The 16,389-nt window shown below is 42.3% G+C and overlaps 1 protein-coding gene across 1 annotated transcript; it reads left to right on the forward strand.

Moving 5' to 3' along the window:
* Positions 1–2,026: 2,026 nt before the first annotated feature.
* PP2D1 (protein phosphatase 2C like domain containing 1) lies at positions 2,027–16,378 on the forward strand. Its single transcript, XM_081164441.1, has 4 exons — positions 2,027–3,633; positions 5,349–5,399; positions 8,219–9,978; positions 15,224–16,378. Exons 3-4 carry the CDS (start codon positions 8,220–8,222, stop codon positions 16,258–16,260), a joined length of 2,796 nt encoding a protein of 931 aa, XP_081020567.1. The 5' UTR covers positions 2,027–3,633; positions 5,349–5,399; position 8,219; the 3' UTR covers positions 16,261–16,378.
* Positions 16,379–16,389: the final 11 nt, after the last annotated feature.

The following is a 16,389-nucleotide window of genomic DNA, read 5'->3' on the forward strand; positions in this document are numbered from 1 at the left end:
GGAGGAGGGAAGCCGGGCGGCCGCGCGGCCTGCCTGGCCCTTCCTTCCCTCCTCGCCTGGGAAGCGGCGCAGTGGCGTCTCCGCCGGTCCTGGCCATAAAGCGCGCCAAGTGCCTCAGCAGCTCAGATTTGCCCGTCCGGGTCGCGCCTCTTCGGGGCCCCGCGGAAGAATTTAGCAACAGTTCCAGAGGGCATCTCTCTCTGAGGAGAACTGGCGGCGTGTGTCTGTGTGCGCGTCCCCTCAGGGCAAGTCATAAAGAGGAAGCAGAAGAGTCCTCGTCCGGCACTTAAAAAATAATAAAATAAAGCAACGTATAAGTCCGTCAGGCTTTCAAGCGCCACAGAGCTCTGGAGCGGCGGGCGGGTCTCCTCTTTTGCCAAGCGGCTTCTCCCGCTGCCGTCGGAGCGCGCTTGCAAATGCGATTCATGGGGGAAAGAGGACGGCGACTCGGGGAAGCCGCCAATCCTGCAATGCAAAGCCGCCCCGCAATGTGATTCTAGGGTTAGGCGAGCGCGAGTGGCGTCGAAGCGCGCCCGCTTTCCTTTTCCTTTCCCTCGAGGGCATTGCAGTTTTTAGGACCGGGGAAGGAAGAAGGAGCCTTTTTATTTTATTTTTTTTAAAGCACTCCGCTCGTTGTTATTTGTTATTTTATCTTCAACCAAGTAGTTTTAAAGCTGGGCTCTTCGCAAACTTGCAGGGAAGGAAATGGGCTCTTTAGACGGGTCGCAGCAGCGAGTTGTGGAGAGGGCTCAACCTGCCCATTACTGTAGAGTTCAGAGTGAACTCTGTTGGGAGTTCATTGCCTCTAAAGGTAGACTTCCAAAATAATAATTATAATTAATCATAATCATGCCAATGGCCCACCTCCTACAGCATCCTATTCTCACAGTAGCTGACCAGATGCCTGTGGGAATCCTGGAAGCAGGATTCTAGCCCAAGAGACTCTCCCTGTGTCTACCAGTGACTAGTATTCAGAATCATTGCTGCCTCCAGTTGTGGAGACAAAGTATAGCCATCGGCTAGTAACCATCCATAAGCCTCTCCACCAAGAATTTGTCTAATCCCCCTTTAAAGCCATCCAAGATGGTAGCCATCACTGCCTCCTGATGGAGCGAGTTCCATAGCTCAGCTATGTGCTGTGTGAACAAAATAAAGTACAGTACAGTACTTCCTTTTATCTGTCCGAAGTCTTCCAACATTCAGCATCATTGGATGTCCCCAATTTCTGGCGTTCTAACAAAAGGTTTAGCTGAGATTCCTGTGTTGCAGGGGGTTGGACTAGATGACCCATGGGGTCCCTTCCAACCATAGCTGTCAACTTTCAGATTTGAAAATAAGAGATCAGCAGCCTCGAAAATAAGGGATCAGCAGCCTCACCTGTCCCAGGGACAGTCTACGGGATATCTAACAATCCGGGATAGCAGCAGGGAGCAGCGGGAAACGACGCTGGAATAAGGGAATTTCCCGCAAAAAAAGGGAAGGTTGACAGCTATGCTTCCAACTCTACTATTTGATGATAACTTCTTTATCCATCTTTTAAAAAACCCACTGCCCAGTACCTGCTGTTCAGCTTCTCATGGCGTTAGTTGTATCTGGAAATGGCTGTTTCACACAAGCACAACACAGTATGTGCAGTTATCTATGGAGAAATGCCGCAGTTTAAATAAATCAAAAAGAGGTACACTCTTTGCTCTGAGTAAATTGGCATGAAATAGGGAACAAAACAAACTGGCTGTAATGTGATATAGCGAAGTGAAACCGATACTGTGCATTTATTTAAAAGATGTACATGCCTCCCACCAGCAAAGCTTCGCAGGGACATTTACAGAAACATAGTAAAATACAAAAGTGAAAAGAGAATAGAATAAATCACAACATTTTAACAATAGGTTAAGACTGCAATCAGGGTGTTAAAAGATGGGGATGGGTGGATTATAACTTTGGTAACCCTAGTCTTGTGGTTTTGTATCTATTAGGCAGGAGTCTGTAGTTGAAGTGGTCAAATCAGTCTTGGTTAAGCTAGCGCTTATATGAGCCCATTTTACATATCTAAACAACTGGCTAGTGATATTTGCAGAAAAAGGAGGTAAGACAGAAGTTAGTCTCTTCTGGACTTGGAAAGACCTTCAGGCTTGGCTTGCTGAAACCCAAGCTATGACGGGGGGTGGGACTCCATGGAAACCATGGGTGTAGCCAAGGTTTATTTTTAGGGGGCAGGCTTTATGTTGGGGGGCAGAACTGAGTTATCCATGATGCAATTGGTCAGTTAGTTAATTATTTTTATTCATTTACTTGATGGGGGGGCAGCTGCACCCCCTGGCTACGTCCATGCTGGAAACCTAATGGGGGAGCAACTTCTATTGGAGTATTAATGCTGTGAGTCCTTCCATCTCATTCTTAGGCTGTATACGTGTGTAAATAGAGCAATAGGACAAAAAACAAACAAACCACCACAGTCTCCAGGGACCATTACAAGGAAATCTAAACCAAAGTAGGTGCCGGCACCCCTGAAATCTCTCACAATTTGCAGTGTGTGTGTTTGTGTAAGTGTAACAATATGCACACTTAGGTATAAGGTCCATTGAATTTAAGAGACTTTTTAGGATTGCATTGTAATCTTAGGATGCCATGGACTTTATCTCATATGAGGATGATGGAGCAGAGCTTTGATACAAAGGCAGATTAATAATGTGCAGGTTAATGCAGAAGCAAACATTCCTTCAGCTACCTGCATAGGGTTTTTAAGGTAAACACCAACTCTTGAATTGGACTCTTACATGGACCGGAAGGGACTGGAGTTCTCAAAGTGCTTATACAATATATTTAGTCTCAGTTTATACAGTATGCATTTGCAGTTTCATTGTCACAGTGAATTAATCCACATGAATTGGTTTTATCAGTATGAAACAGAAGTAGAAACAGATATAGAGTGGTACCTCAGTTTAAGAACAGTCTGGTTTAAGAACTATTTGGTTTACAAACTACGCAAAACCAGAAATAGTGTCCTGGTGTGAGAACTTTGCCTCGGTCTAAGAACGGAATCCGAACAGTGCAAGGGCACTGGTGACAGGAGGCCTTATTAGGGAAAGCGCGCCTCTGTTTAAGAACGGTTTTGGTTTAAGAACAGACTTCCGGAACGGATTAAGTTCATAAACCAAGGTACTTGGTTTTATAGTGATTTGTAAGTGGTGTTACAGCTAACAGTGCAAAAGACGAAATGTAAGTTCCATTACATTCTGACAAAAAGTACAATATAGCAGAGCGATACTGAATTGACATCGCTCCCTCATTTTGAGGTGGTGGTGATTGTAACCAACATGTGCTGAGGTCTATGACACGGTATGCCTCAAGACCTGTTCACAAGACAACTGCAACAAGGCTGTTGTTTTTGCCGGGGTGGAGGGTGCGTTTCTTGATCACATTCTTTGGAAAATACAGAGGCTCTGTAGAACCACCCACACCTTTTAATCTTGATTCTTAGACAAACCAGAACAGCATCTTAGTGGCTAAGGATACGGTTACTATAGTAATAACTGTAAACACTGGAAAGGCACCGCCAATCCTGTCCCAGTGTTCCAATAGCAACAGAGGGAAATAGCTTCCAAAGAATCCACAACTTCCTAGGAGTCAGAGGTATATTTTTTACAGAATTTCATTGAGTAAAACTTTATTATTTATTATATTTTTCAGATATATACATTTCACTGATTTTACAATCATTTTGACATTTTAAATCTTAACTTCCTCCCCCCTCTTTCTGCAGTTCCTTAAATTTATTTTTAATATCTTCTGTATATCCAAATTAACTTGACTTACTCATTTATTTACCTTCTTTAAGTATATATTCTTACGTAACTGCAGGTTACTACAATAATCCTCCCAGTGTTTTTATCTGTTTACGATTTATCTGTAATAGTCAATAAACCATTTCCATTCTTTTATAAAAAGTTTGTTATCTTGAGTTCATATTCTCCCAGTAAGTTTCACCATTTCTGCATATTCCATAAGTTTTGTATCCATTCTTCCTTTGCTGGGACTTCTGCTTCTTTCCATTTTGGGGCAAGTAGCATTCTTGCCGCTGTAGTCGCATATATGAATAAGTTTCTATATGATTTAAGTAGTTCTATCCCTGTAATTCCCAAGAGAAAGGATTCAGGGGTTGTTGTTTTTTACAAACGTTATTTTAAATATCCTTTTCATTTCATTGTATATCATTTCCCATTGAGTAAAACTTTAAACAAAAGAAAGAATGAATGTAAACAAAATCAACTGAGGTCTGAAGACACCTCAGCACAAAGGCATAAATGAGGATCAGAAAAATCATTGTACGTAGAACAGGGAAACTGAAGAGCTATTGTTAAAAGTCTTTTTAGGAGCACCTTTCTAAGCTAAAAAGTGGCTCATCCCAAAGGCAGCGACCAATACAAACCATAAGAAAATAGGTTGTTTTTTTAAAGTAACTGTTTCCAGATGTTCAAGTTCCCTGGACTTGCTTGCAGTTCAGGAGCTGGGCTCATGGAGAAGGGTGGTCCCTGGGGATTGTCTTGCCCAAGGTTCCCCCAAGATCTGGAAATGATACTAACTTTTGGACTTGTATGGGGATACCTGGCTTTGAAGCCCCACTTCTCATGAAGGTAATTTTGAATCAGTCAATGCAGACTCAGCTTAAACCATCCTTTCATTGCTTATTCAGTTCCCCATAGTTTGCTCTTGATTTCTTCTAGTTAGAGCATCACTATTTAATCAAGTAGGCTATTAATTTTTTTTAAAGACCGCTTTCATAAAATTGAAGAGTTGGAAGGGGTCCCAAGGGTCACTTTTTTAAACACCCAGCAATGCAGGAATCGCAGATAAAGAATCCCTGACCGATGGCCACCCAACCTCTGTTTAAAAACCTCCAAGGAAGGAGACTCCACCACTTTTCAAGGTAATCCATTCCACCATCGAGCAGAAAGCTCTTCCTAAAGTTTAGTCAGGATCTCCTTTCTTGTCATTTGGCTCAATCGGTCAAGTCCTACCTTCTGAAGCAGCAGAAAACAAACTTTCTCTATCTTCCACGTGGCAGCCCTTCAACGAAAAATTGCCACAGTTAAAAAGACAGTACATTAAAAATATATATTAAGATGACTTTAAAAATTAAGCACTACTTTAAAAAGGTCATTTTGTCTTTCACATACAGGAGAATTATCTTCCAAGATGAAGCCTGCTACAATATACAGGCACATGATCTAAGAACAAGAAATGTATGGTTCCCCCCACCATACCTTCAGTATGATATTCCCACCCCCTTATATGTTGATTTGTGCAAATTCAATTGATTCATTAATATTTCTTTCATTTGGTTACAGTCCTAGTTTCTACGTTTCCTGAGGTGAACTATTTCCCAATTCATCAGACAAGTAAGTACATATTCCATGTTCTGTCCTCAGTTGCCGACCAAGTGGCCATCAAGGAAATTATCCAAATGTGGAGTCCATAGACCATGAAGGAGCCAGCTGTGGAGATCAGTTACTAATGTGAAGGAACCTTTAAGCAGCCTCTGCCTGGCATTTTTATTCTGTGAGGTTTGTTATGTACTGAAGTTCTCACCCTGGGCCAGCAGGCGGATACTGTAGATAGTTTTCACTCAGGTCCACATATGCAAATAAGGGATTGAAAGTGACGTTCAGTGATTGGATAGTTACAGAAAATTGTTACAGTTGTGTTGTAGTGGAGCTCTATATAAGCAGGCTGGCTGAACCCTTCAGTTCAGTTCAGTTCTGGCCTGTGAATAAACAAGAGCTGTTTGAAGAATTGCTGTGTCGTTTGATATGTTCACCCACAGCTTAACAAGGTTCCTTCTCCTGCTGAAAGGAAAGGCCCTGAGATTGCATCAAATATTATCGTATTTGGAGTTGCTAAAATCTTTCTATATCTGAAACAAAAATAATTCAAACACTTCATATGGTTGTACAGTATCTTAAGCTTAAAGGACAGGGCAACTTTATCATTGTTATTGTTCTGCTCTTCTTGCAAATCTTTACAAAGGAGCTCTGCTCAGCTCAGTTACAGAAAAGCTAGCTCCCCCCCCCCCAATTGCCAGTCACTTTGTTTGGAGGGGGGGACTCTAATTTATTCTGGGGAAATAGCCCTGTTGACACACCATGTAACTATGCCTTGTTACACTATAAAGACAGCAATGCCCCACAATTTTACAGATATTTTTCATTTGAAATTGTGCACCCCCACTGAGCATATCTCTCCCCATTATTTATTTATTTTTAAATGTGAACAGTAAATACATAGGGTTGCCATATTTCAAAAAGTGAAAATCCAGACACAAAAGTTGTTTATCTTTTTTGGGGGGTGGGATTGCCAAATAATCAACACTATGTCTGGGAAATTATGGATGTATGACAGCCACATACATACATACAGTGGTACCTTGGGTTACATACACTTCAGGTTACATACGCTTCAAGTTATAGACTCTGCTAACCCAGAAATAGTACCTCGGGTTAAGAACTTTGCTTCAGGATGAGAACAGAAATCATGCTCTGGTGGCGCGGTGGCAGCAGGAGGCCCCATTAGCTAAAGTGGTGCTTCAGGTTAAGAACAGTTTCAGGTTAAGAACGGACCTCCGGAACAAATTAAGTACTTAACCTGAGGTACCACTGTAATTTTATTTGTATGCCACCTTTGCACAGTTCAAATCATGCTCCAGGCGGCTTACTACAGGGGAAAAATAATACAGTGGTACCTCGGGGGGGGGGGGACACTCTACGGTGTTGCCCGGGCATATGGCAACCCATGTTGGAAAATTTAATTTTTTCCAGAGATTTTGCAAAAAAAGAAAAGAAAAACGAAAAACTCAACAACTTTGCCCAAAAAAGTGTCCTGCAATAAAACAACTGACTTCCTCTCTTGTCTTCATCTCTAAAGATGAAGGGCGTTCTAATTTCAGTCCAAACAGGTACTGGCTAACTCTCACCATGATTGGGCAGCTATTTTAAGGCTAAACAGGCCCTGAGAAAACTGGCATGGTGCTGCTCTTGAAAACCCTTTCTTGTTTCCAGTTTTGTTGACAGTAGAATTGCATGCAGCCTACTTTGTTCAGAGTTAGGTTCTTGTCATGTACTGAGCTGAATCTTAGAACAATAGTATCCAGAATGCAGCAGTCTGATTGGTCCGCAGAAGCCACCCAATCCAGCTCCAGATGGAAGTGAATCAGCGACCTGATTGGCCTGCAGGAGCAGCCCGGAATTAGCCAATCACGTGGGGCCCATTCTGTAAATAATGTATATATAGCTAGACGTTTTGGGGAAAGTTTCATTCATTGCTACTATGAGCTGAATAAAGAGCATGAAATTCACACTCGACTCCGAGTATATTTCAGTTCTCTTTGGTAATACTGATCATATTTCCTAATTTTCCTAACATGGAAACTATGCATTGTAGAAATAGCTATTCACTATATACTGTATAGTGTAGGTAGCAAGCATATGATTAATCTCTCATTTGCTCATAAAGGGGTATGAATTAAAACTTAAAATTGATATCTATTCTGAAAAAAGTCCCAACTGTTCATGAAATTGTACTCCTATATATGTGTGCATAGGCTGCAATTTGTTAGAAGTCCCATTGAACTCAGCAGGGCTTACTTCTAATTAAGCCACATCTATACAGTATGGCATTATTTTATTTCTTACACAAATATTGAGGCACATGATCACTCAGTGCTGCCACTATATGCAAATGTCTGGATCATTTAAGTCTATATAGAACCTTTATTCTCAATAATGATGGAACTCCCTGTTGGAGAATACTTTTTTTTTTAATAAATCTTTATTGTTTGTAAAGGAAATCTTTGTAGGAGTTAATATTTTATTATCCATTTGGAGCTGTCTTCCCACGCTGTGACGCTTTATGGTTTATGGTTTGATTTTTAAAATATTTTTTAAAAATATTTTCCTTTTTGTTACGTTTGCACCTGTTTTTTTGGTTAACAAAGCAAGAGAATTAAAAAAGGGAAAAAAACATTTCCTCTCTACCCGTATTCCATATCAGATGGCTTTTAAACTCTTTGAGAAGCAGTTGATCATATTGTATGCAGACTATCAGAAAACGCAATCCTAAAGCCCCATTTGGCATGTAGAACTAATTGCAAAGATCTTTTATGAGTATTTCTTGGTTTTGTTAGAGAAGGATAGTTGAAACACATTTTTCTTTGTTTTTATAGAATGTCGTGGGAAAAAGGATCTCAGCAATGTAAACCCGACAAATCTGAAGAAGATCCCACAAAGGTAGTTAAGATTGACTTCAAGAAAGTGGACAAACTCGATATTACAGTACTTTGCTCCATATGCCAACAAACGGTACACATTAGCGAAATTCTTTTCCATAAAAAAGTCCACCAGGCTCTGGCAGTACTGGATTATCGCCGGCCATGGGTGGAATCAATAGATGTAAATAAAATAGTTCTTCAGAGAAAACGTCTGCTTTTAAAAATGAAAAAATATAAGACTCCTAAGTACGTTGAACGAAAGACGGAGAAGATTGGCTGTTCATTTGATCTCCTTAAAGAAAGCATGAAGCCTACTCCATATTTTTGCATTGATAGTATTGCTCAAAGTTCTGTGCACGTTGAAGAAGTTACCAATCCGCTGATAAAAGCCATCGCAATATGTCAAGACAAAAATGCTCGTTGGCATGAAAACTTGGAAGACGTATTTGTCGTGTTAGATAATTATGGGAACAGGGCAGGTACGTGCTTTCTTGGGGTTTTTGATGGAAGCAATGGAATCTCTGCTGCAGAGACGACGTCCGTGGAACTTCCCGTTTTACTCCTTGACCAGCTTTCTCATGAAGATCCCTCTTACCAAGTGAGTGAAGCTGGGAAAGAATTCATAGATTCCTTCTGCACCGTCTTCAGGGCAGATTACATAGTGAGGGAGAGACTTTTCACTCAGAAGGGCGCCAGAGGCAAGAAATCTTGGCCAGGTGATTATGAATGGATTCACAGAGCATATGCTAAGTCTTTCTGGCGCATGGACAGGCTTTTACGGCTCGGAAGAAATGAAGTTTCCAGAGTCTGCTGGAGCAGTTGTACAGCTGCCACCTGTATAATAGAAAATATAAGCAACGAAAAGGAAAACCCACAAGAAGAAGAGGAGGAGAAAACACTTGAAAAGGTAACTGATGAAGAGGAACAGAACGTCGGACAACAGAGCGAGGAGGAGATGCCTAAAAGGATATTCATAGCAAAGAAAAAAGGTGACGCAGAACAGGGAGTGGCTCTGCTTATAACTAATAAAGAGAGGGGCAGTGTCACAGAACAGCAGCCAGAGGAGCCACTTGGAGGAACCAACGGCAAAAAGGAAGGCAGCACGGTAGAGTCAGAAAACAATGAGCAGGTTGCCAATAATAAGGATGTGATTCAGGAAGAGAATCTGCTTGAAAGCAAGGAAGAGCAGCAAGAAGAATCACTTGAAAGAACAGATGATCCTGCCAGAGAGCCAGGGGACAATGTTCAGATTGCTGATCACATAGATGGGGGCAAGGAAGAGGGTCTCCTTGAAAACATGGAACAGCAGCAAGGAGAGTCGTCTGAAAGATCAGATGATCATGCCAGAGAGGCAGGAGACACTGTGCATGTTGCTGATCATATAGATGAGAGCCAGGAAGAGGGTTTGCTTGAAAACATGGGACAACAGCAAGGAGAGTCGTCTGAAAGAACAAATGATCACACCAGAGAGCCAGGAGACACTGTGCATGTTGCTGATCATGTAGATGGGGGCCAGGAAGAGGGTCTCCTTGAGAACATGGAACAGCAGCAAGGAGAGTCGTCTGAAAGAACAAATGATCTCACCGCAGAGCCAGGAGACAATGAGCACGTGGCAGATAGCATAGATGGGAGTCAGGAAGAGGAAGAGCTTGAAGACGACAATAGTTCTGCACCGACAGAAGAAAAAATTGGACTCATGCATATTGCTAATATTGGTATGTATGGAACACTGTTACCATTTCCCACTACCCTAACCCATTTTAAAATTTTGGCCTGTCAGTTTTGAATGATACAGCAAGTGCTGCAATTTAATTCAATACTGCATAGCCTTGGGTCCTAACTCACTCTTCATAAACAGAAGGGCTCTTTCCACTGGCAGAGGAAATCGGGCTCCAGCATAGGTTTCTGCCTGAGTACAGGGTGGCGTTTTGTTTTTGTTTGTTTTTTGTCTCTCACCCCACCCTCTAGAGCAGATTCCCCCCCCCCCTTTTAAGCAACGGGGCTTATGAACAAAGGGGAAAGGGGATATGAACAAAGAATGTCACACAGACCTTCCCACATGGTGGGAGTATCTTGTTAGCAGAATTCCGTTCACAGAATATTCTCGCCAGCAGAACCTTAGGATCTAAGTCAATGTTTGCAAGATGAAGCACTCTTCAACTATCACAGCACCAAAAAAATAAAGAGTGGGAAAAAGACACGTCAATATGGCATGCAATAATTTTGAATAACAGATATCTTCTTTAATGGGATTGTTCTCACCTAAACTTTGAACTGAAATAGGAACAATAAGTCTGTATTCCTAAACTGTAACAAGCTTCCCTTCCCAAATATTTTTTTGTCATTGGTCTGTTTCTTTGTTATGTTCAACAAACACAATCTCTCAGCAAACCATAGTTTAGCCAGTTCCTAATTCAGATGCAATAAACTATTGTTAGGGACAGGGTATGTGCAAAATGGATCACCACGTGAGAAACAGATACCATCTATCTGTCTTAGCTATATTTACAAATGCCTTGGAGAAGTCAGATGGCTAATGGCTCTTTTTGGGGGGGAAGAAATAAGACCTGGCAGGTTGGACATACCCCTTCAGTCAATTTATCTCCTTTTTAAGGTTTTCCTTTTCCCCAAATGAGAAAACCAGCCTCAGTCAAAGAAACATCAGCTTATTTAGGAACCGGAAGGTTGATCACTCATCTGTGGATATGGGGAGTAGAAATAGCTGTGATATTATGTGTGAACTGGGTTGTTGACTTGTTGAAAGAGGGGGAAAATACTATTGGTAAAATCCTATCAAATGCATTTCATGAAAAATTGCTTAGCTGAAATCCTCAGTAATTTAAGCAGAAATACTGACGCAAGCTTATGGTAGGAAGATTACCCTTCCTGCCAACCCTTGTATTTTAATTTGTATCTCTCATAAACCTTTTCTGTCAGATGTCACAAGGAACATGCCCACTTTACTTACATAATTGCTTCATTCTTTTATTCCATAATTGTGTTCATCATTTGCAGCTGTAGAAATGGTGAAATTCCATGATAGAGATAATTAGGAAAGGGGTTGAAAATAAAACTGCCAATATATTAAAGCTGTTACACAAATCTGTGGTGTGACTGTACTTGGAATACTATATACAATTCTGGTCACCACACATAAAAAGGATATGGTAGAGCTGTAAAAGTTTCAGAAAAGGACAACGATGACGGGGATGAAAGATGATGATGATATTTATATGCCACCCATCTGACTGGGTTGTCCCAGCCACTCTGGGCGGCTTCCAACAAAATATTAAAATACTGTAGTACGTCAAACATTAAAAGCTTCCCTAAACAGGACGGCCTTCAGATGTCTTCTTAAAGTCTGGTAGTTGTTGTTCTCTTTGACATCTGGTGGGAGGGTGTTCCACAGTGTGGACGCTGCTACCGAGAAGGCCCTCTGCCTGGTTCCCTGTAACTTGGCGTCTCGCAGTGAGGGAACCCCCAATAGGCCCTCGGCGCTGGACCTTAGTGTCTGGGTAGAACGATGGGGGTGGAGACGCTCCTTCAGATATACTGGACCGAGGCTGTTTAGGGCTTTAAAGGTCAGCACCAACACTTTGAATTGCGCTTGGAAACGTAAGGGAAGTCCTCCCCCCCCCCGCACCTCCAATCATACTACAGTGGTGCCTTGGTTTACAACCATAATCCGTTCTGGAGGTCCAGTTGTAAACCAAAACAGGTTGTAACCCAAGGCACTCTTTCGCCAATGGGGCCTCCAAAAAAAAATGGGTTGCCATCCAAAAAAAGGGACATGCACTTCCAGGTTTGACATGTTTGTAATCCAAAACGGTTGCAAACCAAGGTACCACTGTACAACCCAGGGTTATCTATTGAAGGAAGATTCAGGACTGATAAAAGGAGGTACTTCTTTACACAGTACTAGGGTTGCCATATGTCTGGAATTTCCCGGACATACCCGGAGCACTGAAGCCAGCAGCAGTGTCTGGGCAGAAATCGACTAAATGTCCAGGAAAATCTGGACGTATGGCAACCCATGTCAGCAGTGTCATTTTTGCCAATTTCCCTTAAAAATAGCTCAAAAACTTCCTGTTATTTCATATTTTTTTTAGCTTTTGCCCAAAAGCTCAGCAACTGTCTAGATTTCCACTTCTTGAAATATGGCGACCTTGTACACTGTAATATGTAGTACTGGTCACCAACTTGGATGGCTTTAAAATGAGTTTAAACAAATTCGTGGAGGTTAAAGCTATCGGTGGCTACTAGCTATTATGTCTCTCTACTACCCCCAATTCCAGAGGCATTGTTGGGGAGCGCAAGTGGAGAGAGTTGCTTTTACACTCATGCCGTTCTTTTGGGTGGCCACCATGAGAACGGGATGCTGAACTGGATATCAAAGCCTTTGCCTCTTCTTAAATTGACATAACCTCGGCTCCAAAGAGATAAATATTTGCGCTTGACTCAAAATGATCCAGATTCTTTTACTACCTGAGTTCTAAATCCAGTCTGTTGAAAAGTTGCCCTCTAAGATCCAACATGTTTTACTTGCACACACTTTCATTTGGAACCATATTATTATTTTTGAACAAATGAGATTTTTTTTTGGCAGTGACTGGCATCTGGGAGGTACCCAGCTATAGATGTGACAGAAGCTACATAGCACTCATGGAAAACAGCAGCCCTAATGAGCTCATAATTTTCAGGGAAGATAAGTGTAGCTACTAGGCGTGATGCCTTTGCTCTGCCTCCATAGATGAAGTAATGCTTCTGAATACCAGTTGCTGGAAGCACAGAAGAGGGGAATGCTATTGTGCATGGGTCCTGTTTGCCCACTTCCCACAGCCATATACCTGAAGGAGCATCTCCACCCCCACCAAGGGCCTTCTGGTGGTTCCCTCCCTGCGAGAAGTGAGGTTACAGGGAACCAGGCAGAGGGCCTTCTCGGTAGTGGTGCCCGCCCTGTGGAACACCCTCCCATCAGATGTCAAGGAAACAAACAACTATCTGACTTTTAGAAAACATCTGAAGGCAGTCCTGTTTAGGGAAGTTTTGGATGTTTGATGTTTTGTCGTGTTTTTAATATTCTGTTGGGAGCCGCCCAGAGTAGCTGGGGAGGCCCGGCCAGATGGGCGGGGTATAAGTAAATTGTCATCATCATCATCTAGGTGTCCACTGAGAACAGATTGGCTTGATCCAGCAATCCTTATATCTAATTGTACAAAGCCTATTGCCATGTCACTGTACTGCACATTTGTCTCCCCTCATTGGACACTGAGAATCTCCATGCAATTGTGATCCTACAGAGGTGTAATGGGGTGTTAGGGGAGGGGTAGTACCTCTGGTGAGGGACACACCGTGCTCCTTCTAGGGTAGTTTGTCCACCTTTGGTCCCTACCCTCCACTCAGCTCTCACCTGTGACTCATAGAAGCTGTCAGCATGTGGCAGTGGCCACATCCTGGGAATGACTTTGACTGGATGTAGCCAAGGGCTCTGAAACCCTCAGCGAGTTAGGGACTTCCCTTGCATGCGAAGACAGGTTGAGCAGAGACCAATGGTCAAGAAGGTGGTTTCTGCACGGGCCGCAGAGGGAAGTGAGGGGCAGATGGGGCTCATCAAGCTGGGAAGGCAGCCCATCTAGGAAAAGGAAAACTGATCCTAAACTTCCGCTGCCTTGCGTGGTATTTTTGGGAGAAGAGAAGGCTAAGGAATAAACACACATCTGGAGCGTAGTGCCCAATATGGTTGGATAGTGCCTTGCACGCCTCCTTCTGACAACAACTGCAGCCAGGTTGGTGCCAAACGTATAGCTGTGATTTCCTTTGGACTACATCAGAGAGGGCGAGAAGGGGGTCTTGTTGTCTGGGCAGCCCAGGACGACTTCCATACACACTGCCTGGAGAGGTCACTTCGGTGCTGCTATCACAGTGGTTTTGACTTCACCCCTAGAAGTGCGCTCTACTGTCTCTTGAGACAGATGGATGCAAACTATTTTGCACAACTAAAACAGCCTTCCCCAAATGTGTTCCCTCCAGATGCCTTACGCTACACAACTCCCATCATCCCTAAGCATTGGGACCATGCTGTCTTGAGCCATTGGGGTGTTTTAGCTTAATGCATCTGGAAAATACCAGGATGGAGAGGGCCTTACGAGATATTGCCAGTGGAACCTGCTCTAGCCATCTAGGGTACTGCAAGATGTACAAACGATTCGATCAGGAAAATCCACCACCACTCTTCCCATTTTTCTCCTCCAACTTCACACTCTCTGTGGTTCTCACAGGCCAATAAGCACACCCAGTCCTCATTGGGCTGTTTGAGCTTTTTGCTATTTTGGTTTTGTAAACGAATGCGATGTTTCTACATACTTCATGGCTCTCTTCTAATATGCCAATACATCCTCATTTCTTAGTGGCCCTGTTTTGTATCCAAACCTATTGCCATTGAACCACCCGAGTTTGCTATTCGTTGAAATGATAAGATGGATCAAATTTGCCATTTGCAGCCCACTGGCTCACATTGTCTAGTTTCAGCCTATAGCTGTAGTAATTTAGGTATGTAGAAAGTAGCACTTGACTTGGAATCGTGGGAGAAGGGTAGGTAAGATAAACTGAGCACTTGGGACTCAGCTAGACTTGTAAAGAAAAAGTGATTTATATGCGTTGTATGTGCGATATAACATTGTGTCACCAGATGGTGACACAAGAGTCCCGTTTTTCTCTACCTGCTTTCCCTGTTTAAATTTACAATGCTTTGAACTGAAATGCTTCTTTGATGTGCCTAGAATCCAGCTTTAGACTGGTTATCTCCATGAATGATGAAAGATGGCAGAACATGAATTGTGTATAGAATCTGCACAGCATAACGTGTAGAGGAAAAGCAACAGCTGAAGTTTTAAGTGCTTTCAAAGATCAATTCAGTTACGTTGTACAGTGATAAGTTGTGTGTGTGTTTTTTAATTGTAGGCAATGTTCATGCTGTTTTATGCAAAAATGGGAAAAGCTATTGGGTTACTAAAGAACACAGCACTTATTCTAGAGAAGAAAGGCTCCGTGTTCTTAAGAATGGTGGCTGTATCAGCAGCAATGAACCCAAAGGACTGATAGAAGGACTTATCAAGAGCACTCGGGGCCTTGGCCACCACGGCAATCCAAAGCTGAAAAATACTGTCATTCCTGTACCACATACAATCTCCTTTCCTGTTGACGATTCATGCCAATTTCTTATTTTAGCTTCTAATGGACTCTGGGAAGTTCTGGATAAAAGTGAAGCAGTACTATTGACATTAACAATGTTTTCTGCTTATCTGGAAAAGTATCAGCGCTCCCAACTGAAGAAAGCCCGCATGTCCAAAGGCTCCGAGTTACCTTCGAATGATTTGGAAAATGAATTCTATTCATGGTATTTAAATAAAGATTTTTTGGCAGATATTGACTTACAAAATTTAAGGTCCTCAAGTAGCGTTGTGCAAGAAGAAGAGATGGTTCAGTCAGGTTCCTCAGCAGAGCAAGAATCAGAAGCAGAGGAAGAATCAGAAGAAGCAGCGGAAGAATCAGAAGCAGAGGAAAAATCAGAAGCAGAGGAAAAATCAGAAGCAGATGAGGAAGAAGCTGCAGAAGAAGAAGCAGAGGAAGAAGAAGCAGCAGCAGAGGAAGAAGAAGAAGAAGAGGAGGAGGAGGAGGAGGAAGAAGAATCAGAAACCACTATAGAAGTTTCTGGCTCATGGGACTTAAGTGATGATACAACTCATGAAAGCACAGAACAAACTCTAACCCCAGAGTTTGCGATAAATGTAGAAGTACCTGAACCTGAACCTGAAAGTTCTGAATCTTCACAAATATCAGAAGATTCAGAAATCAATTCTAGGACATTTTATGCCCTTGCAGCTAAGTATATTAGTAAGCACCTTGTAGAAGCTGCACTAAAAGCAGGTTCCAGAGATAATATTACTGTTCTGATAGCACTCTTAAATGGATGTGATAAAATACCCACTTATATTTAGCATGTATACTGTGCTTAGGAGGATAGTTCAAGTGAAGGAAAGCTATAGTACAGTTCATCCATTTTATGATAAAAGAAACTGCCACAATAAATTCACAAAGTGAGTTATTTTGTATTAAAAAAAAGACTG

This window comes from Podarcis bocagei (genome assembly GCF_964188305.1).
Source record: "Podarcis bocagei genome assembly, chromosome: 12".
NCBI lineage: Eukaryota > Metazoa > Chordata > Lepidosauria > Squamata > Lacertidae > Podarcis > Podarcis bocagei.